The sequence below is a fragment of the Lepidochelys olivacea genome (assembly GCF_965140295.1).
Source record: "Lepidochelys olivacea isolate rLepOli2 genome assembly, chromosome: 2".
NCBI lineage: Eukaryota > Metazoa > Chordata > Testudines > Cheloniidae > Lepidochelys > Lepidochelys olivacea.
This window is the reverse complement of record NC_140412.1, coordinates 224,634,630-224,651,020: the sequence shown is the minus strand read 5'-3', so window position 1 is coordinate 224,651,020 and position 16,391 is coordinate 224,634,630. Positions and strand designations below refer to the sequence as shown.

Here is a 16,391-nt window from a genome sequence, read left to right as displayed (position 1 = left end):
GGCTGGTAAAATGAAATCAAGACATACATTAGTACCTCTATTCTTATAATACAATTATACAATCCTGTGCCTGCAATATCACATGGAGTTCATTCTTTGCCATACTCTTCCCATGGGGAGAATTACATTTGTGGTGCAGTGTATTATTTTGGTACGTTTTGTAGTTGGTGTTGTGTTTTGTATGTACACTCCTATGTGTTGGTATTGGAGAAGGCAAGGTCGAAGAAGTGCTCCTTGCACTTGGAGCAGAAGGTGGTAAAGTTTCTGATGGCCTGTAAGTCCTATGGGAGTTCACTCCATAGTCTCAGACCAGCCCTGGGAAAGCTGCTACTCTAAGCATAAATGAGCTTAGAGCCTTGTAATAGAAAGTTCCATTGCACCTGAAGAGTGGAGCTGTCAACCACGGTTCTCAACCTGGAGTTTTAGGCGATTTTTTGGTAACCTCCATCTTTGATAAAATTAGTCTAGGCTGGAAGATTATACATGGATTCCTTCTGTCAGTATTGCTGTTACATACAGTGTTCTCAGGATTCATCCCTCACATCTTTGTTGTCAGCAGAGAGAAATGTCAAGTGCTTGCAACTCCCCCAGTATTCTGAATTTGGCTACTCTTACAATGGAAGACAAATGGGCTGTTTCTGATTTTGGACCAAACTTAACTGGGAACTCTTTTTGCCTTCCTGAAGTTAAAAACAAAACAAAACAAAACAAAAACCAAAACCTACTATCCTGGTCAGTGACTTGTACAAATGTCTTCAGGTTGGAAGCTTTCTGCTGACCCAGATAAATGTGCAGGAGGAACCACCTGTTTCAATCTCTCTATATAGGCACTCCTCAAATACTTCTTCATCACTTCTATTCTCGGGAATTATGCATGCTCCAGGCAGAGCAGGATGAAAAAGATGGTGGGAGTGAGAGCGGCAGCAGATCCATATGGCTATGATGTAACTGTAGTGGCACATAGAATGGACTTCCATCTTGAATGGTACCTTGCAAGTCTTTGTCTTTTGGCAAGAGTCAATATGGGAGGGTTTAGGTTTCTGAAATCCCTCCAAAATTATTTCTTCTATCCTTATTTGTGGTCAGCCTTGTGCTCTGCTTCCTTCGATCTGAGCTCTATAAACCTTCTGTAAAAGTGTACCATCTCCTACAGGTTGGACATGACCTCACTGTTGCAGTCATCTTGTTTTCAACTGGTGCAAGACTGCAACTTGTCAGGGTAGTCTAAGTATCTCCTCATTTGTGACAAAGTCAAACCAATGGATATTAAGAATGTGCTGTAACTTTTGACACTGAAACTGTTAGTTTCTTCTCCTGACCTGTTAGCAGCCATGTTTTTGCTCCATATAATGGAGTTGTCATCACTACTATGATCACTGTGTCACTCGTATCTTAGGGAATGTCTTCACTCCCGGGGTAAGTCGACCTAAGTTATGCTACTCAAGCTACGTGAATAACATAGCTGGAGTCGATGTAACTTAGGTCGACTTACCCTGGTGTCTTCACTGTACTGTGTCAATGGGAGACGCTCTCTGGTCGACTTAACTTGCTCTTCTTGGGGAGCTGGAGTACCGGTGTCAACCGGAGAGTGCTCTGCCATCAATTTAGTGGGTCTTCACTAGACCTGTTGCATCGATTGCAGCAGCATCAATCTACCTAGTAGTGAAGACAAGCCCATCTTGCTGCCCAAATAGAGGTCTTTGACGATGCTGAAATGCCACTGATGCAAGGCAGATGTGATTTCTTCATATATAGAACCTCCTGCTGTCAACTGACTACCCAGATAGATAAAGCTGGTCATCCCTTCACTGTTCTTGCCATCTACATGCAGTATCTACTGGTCATTCATTTCCGCTTTATAGGAGGCATGCTTAAATTTGGTTTTATCACCATTGATCTTAAGTCCCATAGGTTCTGCACGTCTTCATATCTCTTCTAGCATTAGCTATAGTTGGCCAATAGTCTCTCCGAGTAAGACAAAACTATCTGATTACTTGAGATCCTCTAAGGATGAATCTTTAAATTGCACATCTATTTGGCCTTAGTCAGCTCTGTTGTCAGGTAATCTATTAGAATATTAAACAACATTAGTAAGAGAACACATTCTCGGGGAACTCCTGATTGTAAAAAAACCAGTCTGTAATATAACTATTTACTTTCACACTGCTAATTGTATCATGATACAATTTCTCCACGAGGCTCACTAACTGCTCAGGCAGCCCATACTGGCATAGCAATATCCACTGTGCTGATTGCAGTCGCTTTTGCCAGTGTTCATTTTTTGGATTAAGTTGTAGTCTGCGTTTTGGTGGGATCTGCTCATTTAATTCACAAAAATGCTCATTCTAGTGCTTAAGATAATATCCTGGCAGTGTTCTCCATTTCTGTTCTTAAACTGGTGAAAACACCAATAATGGATGTACAGTTAGGAGCTTCAGCTTCTCAAATACACATGTATGGTCATGTCTTTCAGAGCCTTCCTCAATACACTGCTTCATATCATTCCACCATTGATTATGATAATTCTGACAGGCTCTCTAACTGCTTGTTCATGACATTTCTTTTCCTTGTCCATTTCCTCTTTTCTTTACTGACTTGATCTGACCTTCCAAGTGCATCCATTCTGCACTGCACCTCTTTCTTTCTTTTTTTTCCCCTCTCCCATAATTTGATACTATGATCTTTGTTGCTTTTTTTTATTCTCCTTATTCCTAGTTGTGTTCCCACAGTCTCTTATAGAATCCCAAAATACAGTCCACTCTTCCTTGTGGTAGACAGGTGGTCATCCAATATAAAATAATTATTGGAAATCACATATCTGTTAGTGATCACTTCATCATGCATCTTATCAAAATTGAAGTGTTTCAGTGCAATAGATATCCTTCTCTGGAACTTTGTTAAACAGAATATCGTTGTTAGGATTCAATGCTAATCTTGCTCCAGAATACATTCTTAAATACACATACATTCTATATGGATTGGATATTGAGATTTATACTTCTGGCAATTTGTGTGCGGAAACCAGATAGCCATTAAAAATAGTCCATTTGTGGAAGCATATTTTAGTAGATGTGAATCATTATCTGAACTCTCTTTCTGTAAGCTGTGTGATTCCAGTACAGGTTCAAATCCACCTCTTTTCTGGCCAATTTAAAAACATAAGAATGGTCATAATGGGTCAGACTGATGATCCATCTAACCTAGTATGCTGTCTTCTGGCAGTGGCCAGTGCCAGTTGCTGTAGAGGGAATGAGCAGAGCAGGGCAATTATCAAGTGATTCATGCCCTGTTATCCAGTCCCAGCTTCTGGTAGTCAGAGTTTTAGGGACACCTAGAGCATGGTACTGCAATCATGACAATCTTGGTTAATAGCCATTGATGGACCTATCCTCTGTCAACTTATCTGTTGTTTTTTTTTTTTTTGTACCCAGTTATAGTTTTTGGCCTTCACAACATCCCTTGGCATTGAGTTCCACAGGTTAACTGTTGTGCGAAGAAGTACCTCTTCTTTCTTGTTTTAAACCTGCTGCCTATTAATTTCATTGGGTGACCCTTGTTTTTTGTGTTCTGTTAGGGAGTAAATACCACTTCTCTCTTCACTTTCTCCACACCATATATGTGTGGTGTTATGATATTTTCTATCTTATCTATCCCTTTCCTAATGGTTCCTAACATTGTTAGCTTCCTTTGACTGCAGCTACACATTTGAGCAGATGTTTTCAGAGAACTATCCATGATGACGCCAAGATCTTTGAGTAATAACACCTAATTTAGAGCCAATCATTTTGTATGTATAGTTGGGATTATATTTTCCATTGTACTTTACACATATCAGCATTACTTTGCACTTATAAACTTAGATTGTCATTGTGTTGCTTAATAATCCAGTTTTGTGAGATCCCTTTGTAATTCTTCGCAGTCAGTTGTGGACTTAACTGTCTTGAGTAATTTAGTATTGCCTGCAAACTTTGCCACTTCACTGTTTATCTCCTTTTTCCATTTATGAATAAGTTGAACAGCACAGGTCCCAGTACAGATCCTTGGGGGATATAGCCTCATATTTATATCTCCTAAGATGACAGTATGGAGTTGGCGTGTTGACCTAGATACAATATCTTCTAGCATGGCATAACAAGCATCTTTGTCAGCCTCAGGTCTTGCATCATGTGGTGTATATGCACTAACAACTACTGCACATCCTACCTTCAAATTGAAAATGGCAGAATTGGGCATATAGAATAAGCCTGCTCAGTCAGTAGTGCAGATTGCACCTTCAGGGACAATACCAGAGCAACACCAGTGTGCTTGTTAGGTATAACACGCATGCAACCATCAGAAGGTCTTGGTTTTGCATCCCTGTCCATCCCGACTAATAGCTTTTAATGGACCTGTCTTCCATGAACTTATCTAGTTCTTTTTTGAATAGTCTGGCCTTCACAACATCCTTTGGCAAGGAGTTACACAGGCTGATCTATGCATTGTATGAAGAAGTACTTCCTTTTGTTTGTTTTAAACCTGCTGCGTATTAATTTCATTTGGTGACCCCTAATTTTTGTGTTATGAGACGGAGTAAATAACACTTCCTTATTTACTTTCTCCACACTAGTCATGATTTTATAGACCTCCATTATATCCCTCCTTAGTCGTCTCTTTTCCAAGCTGAAAAGTCCCAGTCTTATTAATTTCTCCTCATATGGAAGCTTTTCCATACTCCTAATAATTTTTGTTGCCCTTTTCTACAATAAGGTCCAACCACTTTTGAGTGAGACACTCTAGTAAATAGCTGGGTGACCCACCTGAAACCACCCCTTATTTTTTTTTATCATAGATACTAAGGTCAGAAGGGACCATTATGATCATCTAGTCTGACCTCCTGCACAACACAGGCCACAGAATTTCACCGACCTGCTCCTGCAAAAAACCTCTCACCAATGTCTGAGCTATTTAAGTCCTCAAATCGTGGTTTAAAGATTTCAAGGAGCAGAGAATCCTCCAGCAAGTGACCCATGCCCCATGCTACAGAGGAAGGCGAAAAATCTCCAGGGCCTCTTCCAATCTGCCCTGGAGGGAAATTCCTTCCCGACCCCAAATATGACGATCCGCTGTACCCTGTGCATGTGGGCAAGATTCACCAGCCAGATACTACAGAAAATTTTTTCCTGTGTAACTCAGATCCCACCCCATCTAACACCCCATCATAGGCCATTAGGCCTATTTACCATGAATATTTAATTACCAAAACCATGTTATCCCATCATACCATCTCCTCCATAAACTTATCGAGTTTAATCTTAAAGCCAGATAGATCTTTTGCCCTCACTGCTTCCCTTGGAAGGCTATTCCAAAACTTCACTCCTCTGCTGGTTAGAAACCTTCATCTAATTTCAAGTCTAAACTTCCTGGTGGCCAGTTTATATCCATTTGTTCTTGTGTCCACATTGGTACTGAGCTTAAATAATTCCTCTCCCTCTCTGGTATTTATCCCTCTGATATATTTATAGAGAGCAATCATATCTCCCCTCCACCTTCTTTTAGTTAGGCTAAACAAGCCAAGCTCCTTGAGTCTCCTTTCATAAGACAAGTTTTCCATTCCTCGGATCATCCTAGTAGCCCTTCTCTCTACCTGTTCCAGTTTGAATTCATCCTTCTTAAACATGGGAGACCAGAACTGCACACAGTATTCCAGGTGAGGAAATGCAGTTGAAGTGGTGATTCCATATCTATAGCCCATCATTTGCATTAGTCAAAACAAAACACATGACTCAGAAGGGTAAGGGATACAGGAAATGTGTGGAGACAAATCCAGTATTTGACCATGTAATGGTCTATTTAAAAATACACAACTTCAGGACCAGTAATAGTTCAACAAAGTATTCTCCACTGGCCTATCTCTCTCCGTTGCTGGGTGTGTTTTGGTGACCTTATACAGTAAAGGGACCCCTCTGATCAGGTGACAGCAGTGTTATCCTGCAAGGATGCATGCAGTATTAAAACTGGCAGGGTAAAGTGTCCCTATCATGAACATGTGACAGTGTGGTAAGAGAAATGGTATGTTGGCAGCACAAGTGATGTGAGCCTCTTTGATAGGAGATGGGCTGTCCTGGTGCGAAAACTTCAAAAAATATACCAGTCCATAAACAAAAAGAAAAGGAGTACTTGTGACACCTTAGAGACGAACCAATTTAGTTGCATGAAGTGAGCTGTAGCTCACGAAAGCTTATGCTCAAATAAATTGGTTCGTCTCTAAGGTGCCACAAGTACTCCTTTTCTTTTTGCGAATACAGACTAACACGGCTGCTACTCTGAAACCAGTCCATAAACAGACATCTTAACTAATAACATCAGCAAACCTCTTGCTGAATTCGTCACTGTAAAGAATGCATAGGTGAAACACTTCATCTTGGGAGAAATGGATGCATTTGAACACATACACTTTAATAACATGCTAATTATTTTTTCTGTTCCTTGGTGTATCTGTTCTCTGTGTGACTGCCATATGACTCACTCTGTCCCTAATTTCCTTGTGGCAGTCTGTTCTGAATAAATGTTGGGATTGATGAATGTACATGAGATCTTATATTAAAAGACTTGCATTATTGATTTTTCTTTTAAAAATATCCTGTAAATGGGGCTGGAGGAGGAGAAAGTTTTATGTTGTGAAAATGCCTGAATAATAGTCGTCTGCCACCCCCCATGTGTGTTAACCATAGAAATATTAGGGGTATTAAGTTGTGTGGGGCTGGAACACTAGTTGGATGTCTCAGATACAGACTGAGCTTTTTTCAGATCTTAATTGAAGGGATGGGGGATATTGAATCTTTAAGAAACAAATCTTAAAGATTTGTGCACAGGGTGGATTGGAACATCCTCTCCTCTCAGTGGTGAGGGGTTGGGTTAGCCCTTAGTGGCTTTAGTTACTGAGAACTAGTCCAGTTGAGCACGGGCAGGCTAGGAGCTGTGGTTTATGATGGCGTGTTTGTAGTCCTAGCATATGGTGAGGTCTATTTGTAGATTAGTGTGTGTATGAACAGCATGTTTGGCACAGACCATGGAAAGAGAACCAAGCCATCTAGCTTGTCTTCAAGAAAAGAATGTGTGGGACAACCCAGGATTTCTTCTGAATGTTTGTCTGAACAACCTCTGAGACTGTAGTCCTTCTGGGGAAGGTTAATATAGAATTGCTTTCCCATTTCTCAGTCACTTTGTTAGCTGTGTGTCATCACAACTTTACCACTTTTTAGTTTTGTGCAGAATCATCTTCTCCCAGATAGTGCATAACTGCTAATTCTATAAAGAGATCTAGATGTAGGTCTAGATCTAGGATATTAAATATCCATGCTGATTTCCATATAAATGTTCAGAGCGGTCCAGAATTTTAACACTTCTTCCATCTCACAAAGTTTGCTGTGTCAGTAGTTTGGAAACTGTTAGAAATTCAAGTGTTTTAAAATATTTTCCCCGTGTGATTACAAAGCTCAGAAAAAAGAGACACCAACAAAATTTGGAGTCCAACATTCAGATGACAAGTTAGGTGATTTCACTTGCAGTGACCCAGAGGACAGATTAATCTATCTGAGTCCTCCGCCTTTGAATACTTTTTTGTTTGTAAATCAGCCACCAGTTCCTTATGGGTGATATTTTACAGTACATTGAGTTTTAAACTAGCTTGTAACAGGAGTCTCTGTGTACTGACACAAAGCTGTGATTTATCCAGGAGACTGTTAGGAAATGATTTTCTAAAGGACATTAAAGCATCAGGTTAGAGTAGACTCCTTTAAAATAAAATACAGTGTGTTGTGAGGGTAACGAACCATGTGCCTCTAAATGTGTTCTGTTCCTTGCTGCAGCTGACTAGGGCACGTGTGTCTTCAGGCGACAAAAACCTCCTTGGTGAGCTCAAAAGTTGGGACTCATCAAAGTGGTTTATTTTTAAATAACCTTTTAAATACAGACATCCCCCTCCTCCTTTCTTTTGCGCATAGAAGCGATATGCAGGCAATCTCCCATTAACATCCAAATCCATTCCACAACCAGTCAATAAGGTCAATGAAAGCAACCCCAGTACTGCTTGCTTCTCTAGAGGTGGGGAACTTCATGGTTTGTGGGGTTTTTTTGTGTTAATTTAGTGCTGGATTTTCAGTTCTGCCTAAGTGAAATCTTTCAGTTATTCCCAGGACCAGTACTATATAGACAGAATAGGCCCATCCATATCAATGTGCCTTAAACCTGACTTGCGGGGGACCTTCTTCTATCGGTGAGAGGGTAACTAATTGTTGTGCTCATTCAGTTCTTGCCACTTAGCTGAGAGAGCCAACAAGAATGCCAAATTTGGTAGAGGTGTATGATGCTATGCGTACATGTTCATTGGGAATGGGATTGAGACCAAAGTCATTTCATATAAGCCATTAAAAAGCTGTAAGATGATGATTTTTGTACAGCGCTCTTCAGACATAAAATCGATCTTGTTTTTTTATGGGCTGGATTCAAGCTAATGATCTAGACGTAACAGGCTTGATATCCAATTACCAATCCATTGTACCATCCAGTTCATTAAACATCTTTCTTGCTGCTCCACTGCTCAGTGTATGTATATACTTGCATATTAAGATTACTATCCACTGATGACCATGGCTTATATCAGACCACCAAAATGTTTGTTCTTTAGTCACTGTGATCTTGGCTAGATTCCTCAAATTCATCATGCATCCATCAAGCCCACTAGAAATCTGGGTGAAGAGTAGGGCTTTGTGAAAATTGTCCCTGAACTAAGCTTTCTTAGGTAAACATATATTAAAAGCAAAATTCCCTTTTGAACTACAGTTGCACAGGTTTTCCACCAGATGGCAACTAAACATAGTCAATCACAACAGCTGGGGTTGAAAGAACATTTTCAAAGAGACTCTCTCTGTTTACTTCTGAAAATAAGATGATGAAAAAATTACTGCATGCAGTGATATAACCTATTTCATGTAATCATGCGTACTTCTATTTTATTACTTTAACTCTTGAGCAGCACGTCTCACCAGAAGCACTATTAAATCTCTTCAACTCAAGAAGCTTGAAATCCCATTTCTTTTCAAAATATTAGAGCAAGCAATTACTGTTGGTTTATTTTTCTTTCATTGTGAAAAATGTTAGTACAGATGGGTCACTGACTTCATGCTGTTATGTTATCCTCTTTGCTCTTTCTACTCTTCCAGAAAAGCAGTTGGCCACTGTTGGAAGACAGGCTACTGGGCTATATGGACCATTGGTCTGACCCAGTATGGCCATTCTTGTGTTCAGTGTGCTGCTTTTTGGGGTCTCTCTTGTTTTGATGTAAAGTATGAATTTACATTATTTTGAATAATGTGGGGAGCTAGGGACTATTTAGTGAGCCTATTAAAACTGATTGTGTATAAAGACACTCTATCTTCCCATGCCCTCTATTATATTTATTTATCATTGGAATTCTCTTTGTAGATGTTTTGTTTGTGTTTTGCAGTGACTTTTAAGGATTTATAGGGATTTAAGTATTTGTAAAACACGGCCACTGGTAGATTAAAAATCCTGGGTCAGATTTACTGCCTAAAATCTGATGTCTCTGCCCAGTGGAACAAAGACTGAGGAACCCTGCTGGTGGAATTGTGGTCATGCAACCACCCTACTATGTCTGGGGACTTTTGAGCTAATTGTGGTGGATTATAAAGTTGAAACAACAATGCCACCAGACTCCTTGTTGTTTTTGTGAATACAGACTAATAAGGCTACCCCCGATTATAAAGTTGGGCACTTTGGTCTGGGGCATTCAGCAGATCTGCTGAGTTAGTGCATAGCCTGGGACAACTCCACTTGTGAAGTGTTCTATACTATGGAGCCTTGACCCAGGGTGGTATTTTGGCTTTTTGTGAAAGGCAAGCCTGTTACTCCTCTCTTCTAAGAAATGTTTCTGTCTTTTACCCCCTAACAGGAACAACCTCTGGGACAGGGTCCCCCATGCTAATTGCGAGTCCCTGACAGTGAACCCAGGGGATGTTTAGGTACATTCTGTGACCTATTGAAGCAGTGGGAGAAACTTTCCATGAGAGATGCTAATATCATGTCCAACCCCCTACTGCTCTGGGGGCTAAAGGATTGAATGACTCTTTAATTTTGATGTCCTAATGCTAGTGTGTGCTACTATTAAACCGCCCGGCTGGCTATGGACAACTTATTGACTTCAGATTTGTTCTTTTCACAAAAAGAAGTCAGACATAGTTTTTGACCTGGTCTATTTCCTTTATAAAGAAAAGCATTTAAAAGTTGTAGCTGTTATAAATGTGAATTATGAGGCTTGGACTGATCAAATAATACACTAGTGGTTAGACTGTCTAGTCCTAAATTTACAAGCTGGAATGTTGCATGCTGTTGGATGAGTCGAAATGATTCTTTTGTTTTAGAGATTTGTCGGGGGTGGTTGTGTTGTGGAGGGGTTGTGTTGTGGAGAGAAAAAACCCTCCAATAAACAACAACAAAAATAATAAAAAAAAGTGTCTCCCTTGCCCCTGGAAAAAACAAAATTACTAAGGGCTTTGGATTAAAGGAGCAAACCTCTCCTGGAATCTTTGATTTGCTGTCTGAGCATAGTTTGAGTGAAACTGCAGTCAGCTCCAGTCCTCCTGGCTAGTGTTACCATGCAACATGCCAAAATTAATGAGTGGGAATTAGTTCAGTTTCTCGAAGTTTGAGGCTGAGATCACTCTTTATAACTAAGATGTACTCAGGAGGTCAGATTCATCCTCTGTAACTGCATAGAATTTGGTGGGTTTACACCAAAAATGATGAAAATGGTTCATTGTATTTACTGAATATTATCTTAGTTCAGCCTAAATTTCTTGGTGTTGACTGTGTGTAGATGTCTGAAGTTGTAAAGGGTTGGGCCAAAGCTACTCTCCAAAATAAAATAGTAGATAGAAAAACTTTTTTCTAGCCAGGTTCTTTGAATATTAAGCTGATCCTGAATATATAATAAGTAATGTATGATGTAGTATATCAATGTTTTTATTGTAACTTTGCCTAAATAAAAAGTTCCACATTTTTTCGTATTGCTGAGAGCCAAGTAGTGACTATTTTCTCCTTTGTTCAGAAGAACTCTCACCTCCCACACATTTTTTTTTTCAAGCCACCAGTTTTATTTTAATATAGCCTCCATCTGAAGCTGCAGATAAATGTAATTTCATTGTACTTGTCAAGCCAGGAGGTTGTAGTTTGGTGTTCCATCCTGCACAGATAGTACCTCAGCATGTGAACATAGCTGAAATTCATTTTGAGACAACTTGGCATTCGTCCCCTCCAGACATGGATCATTAGGGATTGTACTGCTCAGCCAGTGGACCATTCTGTTGCTGACCTGGTGGGGATGATAGGATTTGTCTGTGGTTATTAACAAAATATCTCCTAAATGTTGTCTGTCTTCCTCAAAGCTCCCATTGGTACACGGACAACCTATTGCAAATAAAATGCATGGCATGGAGATGAGTTGTCTCGATCCAAGGCTGAAAAACTCCTTCAGAGATACTGTTTAAATTCCTGTGCTGTGGTGGTTGTGGAGACAAATGAGGTTTTTTATTTAGCTTCTGCAGAGTGGAAATATTGCAGGTGGAAGTACTTGGTAGATTTGGGCTGCCATACTGTCATCCATCTGAAGTGGTACAGATCCATGTCTGGAGGGGACCAACGCCAAGTTGTCTAAAATTGAATTTTAGTCATATTCACTTGCTTAGGCACTACATGTGCTGAATGGAACACCAAACTGCAACTTCATGGCATGCGTGTGTGTCTGTGTGTGCCTTTTTTTTTTTTTTTTTAAAGCAAGGAGTCGTGGTATTGAAGATTTACACTTCCTTAAGGGATGGCAAAATACCATTTTACCTCAAAAATGTTGATTTGGACTTTGCGTACTATATCATCACTTTGAGGCTGACCTCTACCCACCTAACCTACCTTGTTTGGGTACAGTTGTTGAGAAGGTGGCAGCACAATTCAAAATTTCTGGAGTCCTCTTTTTTTTTTTTTTTTTAAATCTTTCAGTTAAGTGTCCAATGTAGCTGTCTAATTGCCTGAGGGTTATGGGCAATTTGTCTTTGCGATAGAAGTCGGATGTCTCTCTCTCTCTCTTTTTTTTCCTTAAAGATCTGTCAGAATCTTAGTTATCATTAACCATTAAGATATTGCCTGACATTAGCAGGGGCCAGTGGGATTGGTGTTGTGTGGCATGGTTATTTGCTATCTAATTGATATGTTGCTGACTTGACTGACTGTAGTGGAGATAGGTCACTGATTTATGGCCTCATTTTTCTGGTTTTACTGTGTGTGTTCTAACTTGCTTGAAGCTTACTAACATAAAATTCTGGTCATTTTTCCCTCCTAAGAAATTAATACACTAACGTCTAAGAAATGGTTAACATGAATATTTTATGGAAATATTCCCTCAACTTATTTAAACTAGGAAAACTAACTTTGAGGGCAAAGCTCTCTATTTAGTTTTCAAATATATTTAATTCACTTTGAAATATTCTGAAACAATTTAGTTAATGGAAATAGACTGCTGTACTGTACCTTGTCTGATTCTTTCAGGAACATAACAAATCACAATATTTTAGCAGAGAATGTCTATCATTTATTTAGGAAAGACTCTGCCTGTTAACTTTGCCTTTAAACTCAACCACTTTGACGTGATTTGAAATAGTGCCAAGCACTTAATTGGTTCCTCGTGACTTCAGTTGAAGTGGTGAGTGCTTAGCACTTCTGAAAGATAGGTCTCTGATCTGTTTTGCTTTATTTTGAGTTTTTCTTAAGTGCTGTGAACACCTGGGGAAAGACATGACCCCATAGACATTTGTACCATGTTTCAGGAACAAAATGTATATTGGTACAGCGATAACTAGGCAATTCACAGCAGTTATAGCATGAGTTCTGTTATTTGGATAGTCTCCCACGTCCAATATTTGGAACAGACTGAAAAATACAGCTGTTTCTGTTTTGTACCCAGGGCTCTCATGCTTGTATAATGGCTTTGGAAAGCAGGTTGTCTTGAGAGTGCAGTGTTCCTTCTATGTAGTTACATTTACTAAAAATCAATATTTTTGTTAAGGAGGAGCTGAGAGAACTCCGGGAACAACCAACCGATCCTCAAGCCCAGCAAGAAATAATTAACAGCATTGAAGAAGTGTATTTTTCCAATGATTCCTTTGATATTGTGAAGTATGAATTGGAGGTAAGAAGTCTTCCTCCTCCCCTCCCCCCCCCCCCCCAGTCAGTATTCTAAAAGACATTAATCGATGACATTTATTTTAGTCAATGTTCACCCTTTCATCTTGACTTCTAATATTTATTTGTGTGACTTATCTTTTTCCTTAACCCAGAATTAAGATTTCTCTGTCATGCTGTGGTTGTATAGGGCTTGATCCAAAACCCATTGATATCAATGGGAATCTTCCCATTGAATTCAGTGGCTATAGGATCTAGCCCATTGGGCTTCCAAACAGTTTAAAAATCAAATTGTTTATGAAATGGCCCAAATAATTAAAACTGGGAAATTGATTAGATTTGGCAGCAAAACTGTATTTTTGGCTTTATTTTGTTAGTAACCAAAACTAGAATATGTTGCGTGTTGATTCTGCTGTGTGTGTGTGTGCGCGTGTGTGTACATAATCTGTTGAATAGAAGAAAAAGCTCTGAGATTTTGATTATCCATTACTGGATACTCACCATAATGTAACTCTGACTTTTTATTGTTTATCATTGCCTTACTTTAAATGCAGATTAGATTGTTTCCTAAACGCATTTAATTATATGTACACTTCATCTACATTCATTTTTCATTGGTTTTAATTTTGTCTTCTACATACAGAAGCTTCCTGCAGTTCTTAGTCTTCAAGAAATGGAAGAATACAGAGACAAATTAAAGCAACAACAAGCTGCTGTAAGTAAAACTGTGTCCTCCTTTGTTGAGTGTGTAGAACTTGATGCTACTGACGTGTTGTAAGCTCCAGTAGTTCTTCCTATATTTATTAAGAATATCATGACATGGGGCTGAAAATAATCTTGGATCCTTAAAGGTATTAACCCAGTTAAGTTAGCACTAAGTTTTATGTTTGTTTTTTTTTTTTTTTTATAATGGAAAATCAAGATCAGTAAAATATGATGTTCAACTTGGCCTTAGGTCTTACCAGTATACCACTTCTTTCTTCAGCAGTATCGACTTTCCTCATTGGCTATGTTCAGGTCTACCAGTACTTTGAAAGACAAGGAAATATATGTTGCTCTCAGCACTGTAACTTCTTTAACTTTTTGTTCTTTTGAGGAACTTTTGGTAATGTAAAAACAGCTTAAACAAAATACAAATCTATTATGTAGCTGCACAGCTATCTTGTTGGCTGTTTATATTTGCAGTTGGTGGTTTGCTATATTTTTACCTTGCCAAATTTTATTCTTTCCCAGTGTGGATGTCTTCTAGTGAACGCTGGTGCACAATTATTGTGGAATGAGACAAATAAAATATGAGAATTGGTGGTAGCTTCCTTTCATGATTATGGGGAATAAAATCAGTGTAGCTGTTGGATAACCTCGCAAGGGTACTTCTTACATTTTCTTGCAATACATTATACACCTTCTAGAATATATTTCCTACCAAAATATTAATTATTGGTTCATTGGTCTTTTAAATATCTGTAATTAGATCAGGCATTAACTTCCTGTAACTTTTAGAGTTTATTGGAGTATAGCCATTAGTGAAACTACTATAGGAAGCTTAATCATGTTTTTAAAATGAGTGAAATATTAGGAAGAAAAACACTGATTCTGTAACTAGACTCTTCACAGTACAAAAAAGCCTCAGTCCTTCAACCTTGTGTGTCTTCAAGATTTCTTCTCTTAGAGCTTGGCTTTGAAGTTCTACAGGTATCAGCCTGTTAAACATGTGCCAGCACTTTTCAGTCTTTTCATCCTCAAGAGATGGAAGAATGAGATTCCAAAGGGAACAGGGCTCTTTTTTTCTTCACCAAGAAGAAAAGTTTCGCAGCGGACACCTGGTGACAGCATGAAAATCTACTGGAGAATATTCAGGACAGAGAGATGACTTGATGGAGGGGGAACCAGTTGTCTCTGTATCTGCCAAATGCTGACTGTCCACACCATATAAGTAAAAGGATTTCTCAACCACAGTGCACACATAAAGGAAAAAGCAAATTGCAAATAAAAATATTTAAATTTTTGTGAGACAAATTCTTTAGTAAACAGCAGAAATATCTTTTCATGATTATTTTCCTCAAGACTGTTGTTTACGTCTTCCTTAATCTGTTTTAAATTTCTTCCTAGCATAGGAGGGTATTGTCATTTGGGCAGGGTATCCTTTCCACTTCTAGATCCTGTTGACAGTAACCATTTGCCATATGGTGAAAGAAATCAATGAGGTGTTTTTGCAGGAGACCTGGGTGATTGGTATACATTTTATCTTTCTTCTCCCTGTTAAATCTTGTGTGGGATATAATTACCTGGGGCCAAACCAATTTAAAATTTAAATCAATAGTGTTAAGAAGACATTAACATATTTTATGTATGTCAGCACCACAGAATTCTGCATCTCATTTTTTGTGTACAATTCTAAAAATATTGTTACACACAGGCTACTTGTCATGGTTCTTTCCCCACTCTGAACTCTAGGGCACAGATGTGGGGACCTGCATGAAAGACCCCCTAAGATTATTATTACCAGCTTAGGTTAAAAACTTCCCCAAGGTACAAACTTTGCCTTGTCCTAGAACCCTATGCTGCCACCACCAAGCGTGTTAAACAAAGAACAGGGAAAGAGCCCACTTGGAGACATCTTCTCCCCAAATTATCCCCCCAAGCCCTACTCCCCCTTTCCTGGGGAAGGCTTGATTAAAAATCCTCACCAATTTGCATAGGTGAACACAGACCCAAACCCTTGGCTCTTAAGAACAATGAAAAAGCAATCAGGTTCTTAAAAGAAGAATTTCAATTAAAGAAAAAGTAAAAGAATCACCTCTGTAAAATCAGGATGGTAAATATCTTACAGGGTAATCTGATTCAAAACACAGAGAATCCCTCCAGGCAAAACCTTAAGTTACAAAAAGACACAAAAACAGGAATATACATTCCATTCAGCACAGCGTATTTTACCAGCCATTAAACAAAAGGAAATCTAATGCATTTCTAGCTAGATTACTTACTAACTTAAGGAGTTATGAAGGGCATTCCTGATCTGTTCCCGGCGAAAACATCACACAGACAGAGCCTTTGTTCCGCCCCCCTCCAGTGTTGAAAGTATCTTGTCTCCTCAATGGTCATTTTGGTCAGGTGCCAGCGAGGTTATCTTAGGTTCTTAACCCTTTACAGGTGAAAGGGTTTTG

The 16,391-nt window shown here is 39.0% G+C and overlaps 1 protein-coding gene across 2 annotated transcripts in view; it reads left to right on the top strand.

Moving 5' to 3' along the window:
• The window catches only part of VPS50 (VPS50 subunit of EARP/GARPII complex), a 207,390-nt gene that overhangs the window by 19,160 nt on the left and 171,839 nt on the right, over positions 1-16,391 (top strand). For both annotated transcript variants that reach the window (XM_084620900.1, XM_084620899.1), the window contains exons 3-4: positions 13,112-13,234; positions 13,871-13,942. In XM_084620900.1, coding sequence (XP_084477026.1) covers positions 13,112-13,234; positions 13,871-13,942 — 195 coding nt within the window. The remainder of the gene's footprint in view (positions 1-13,111; positions 13,235-13,870; positions 13,943-16,391) is intronic.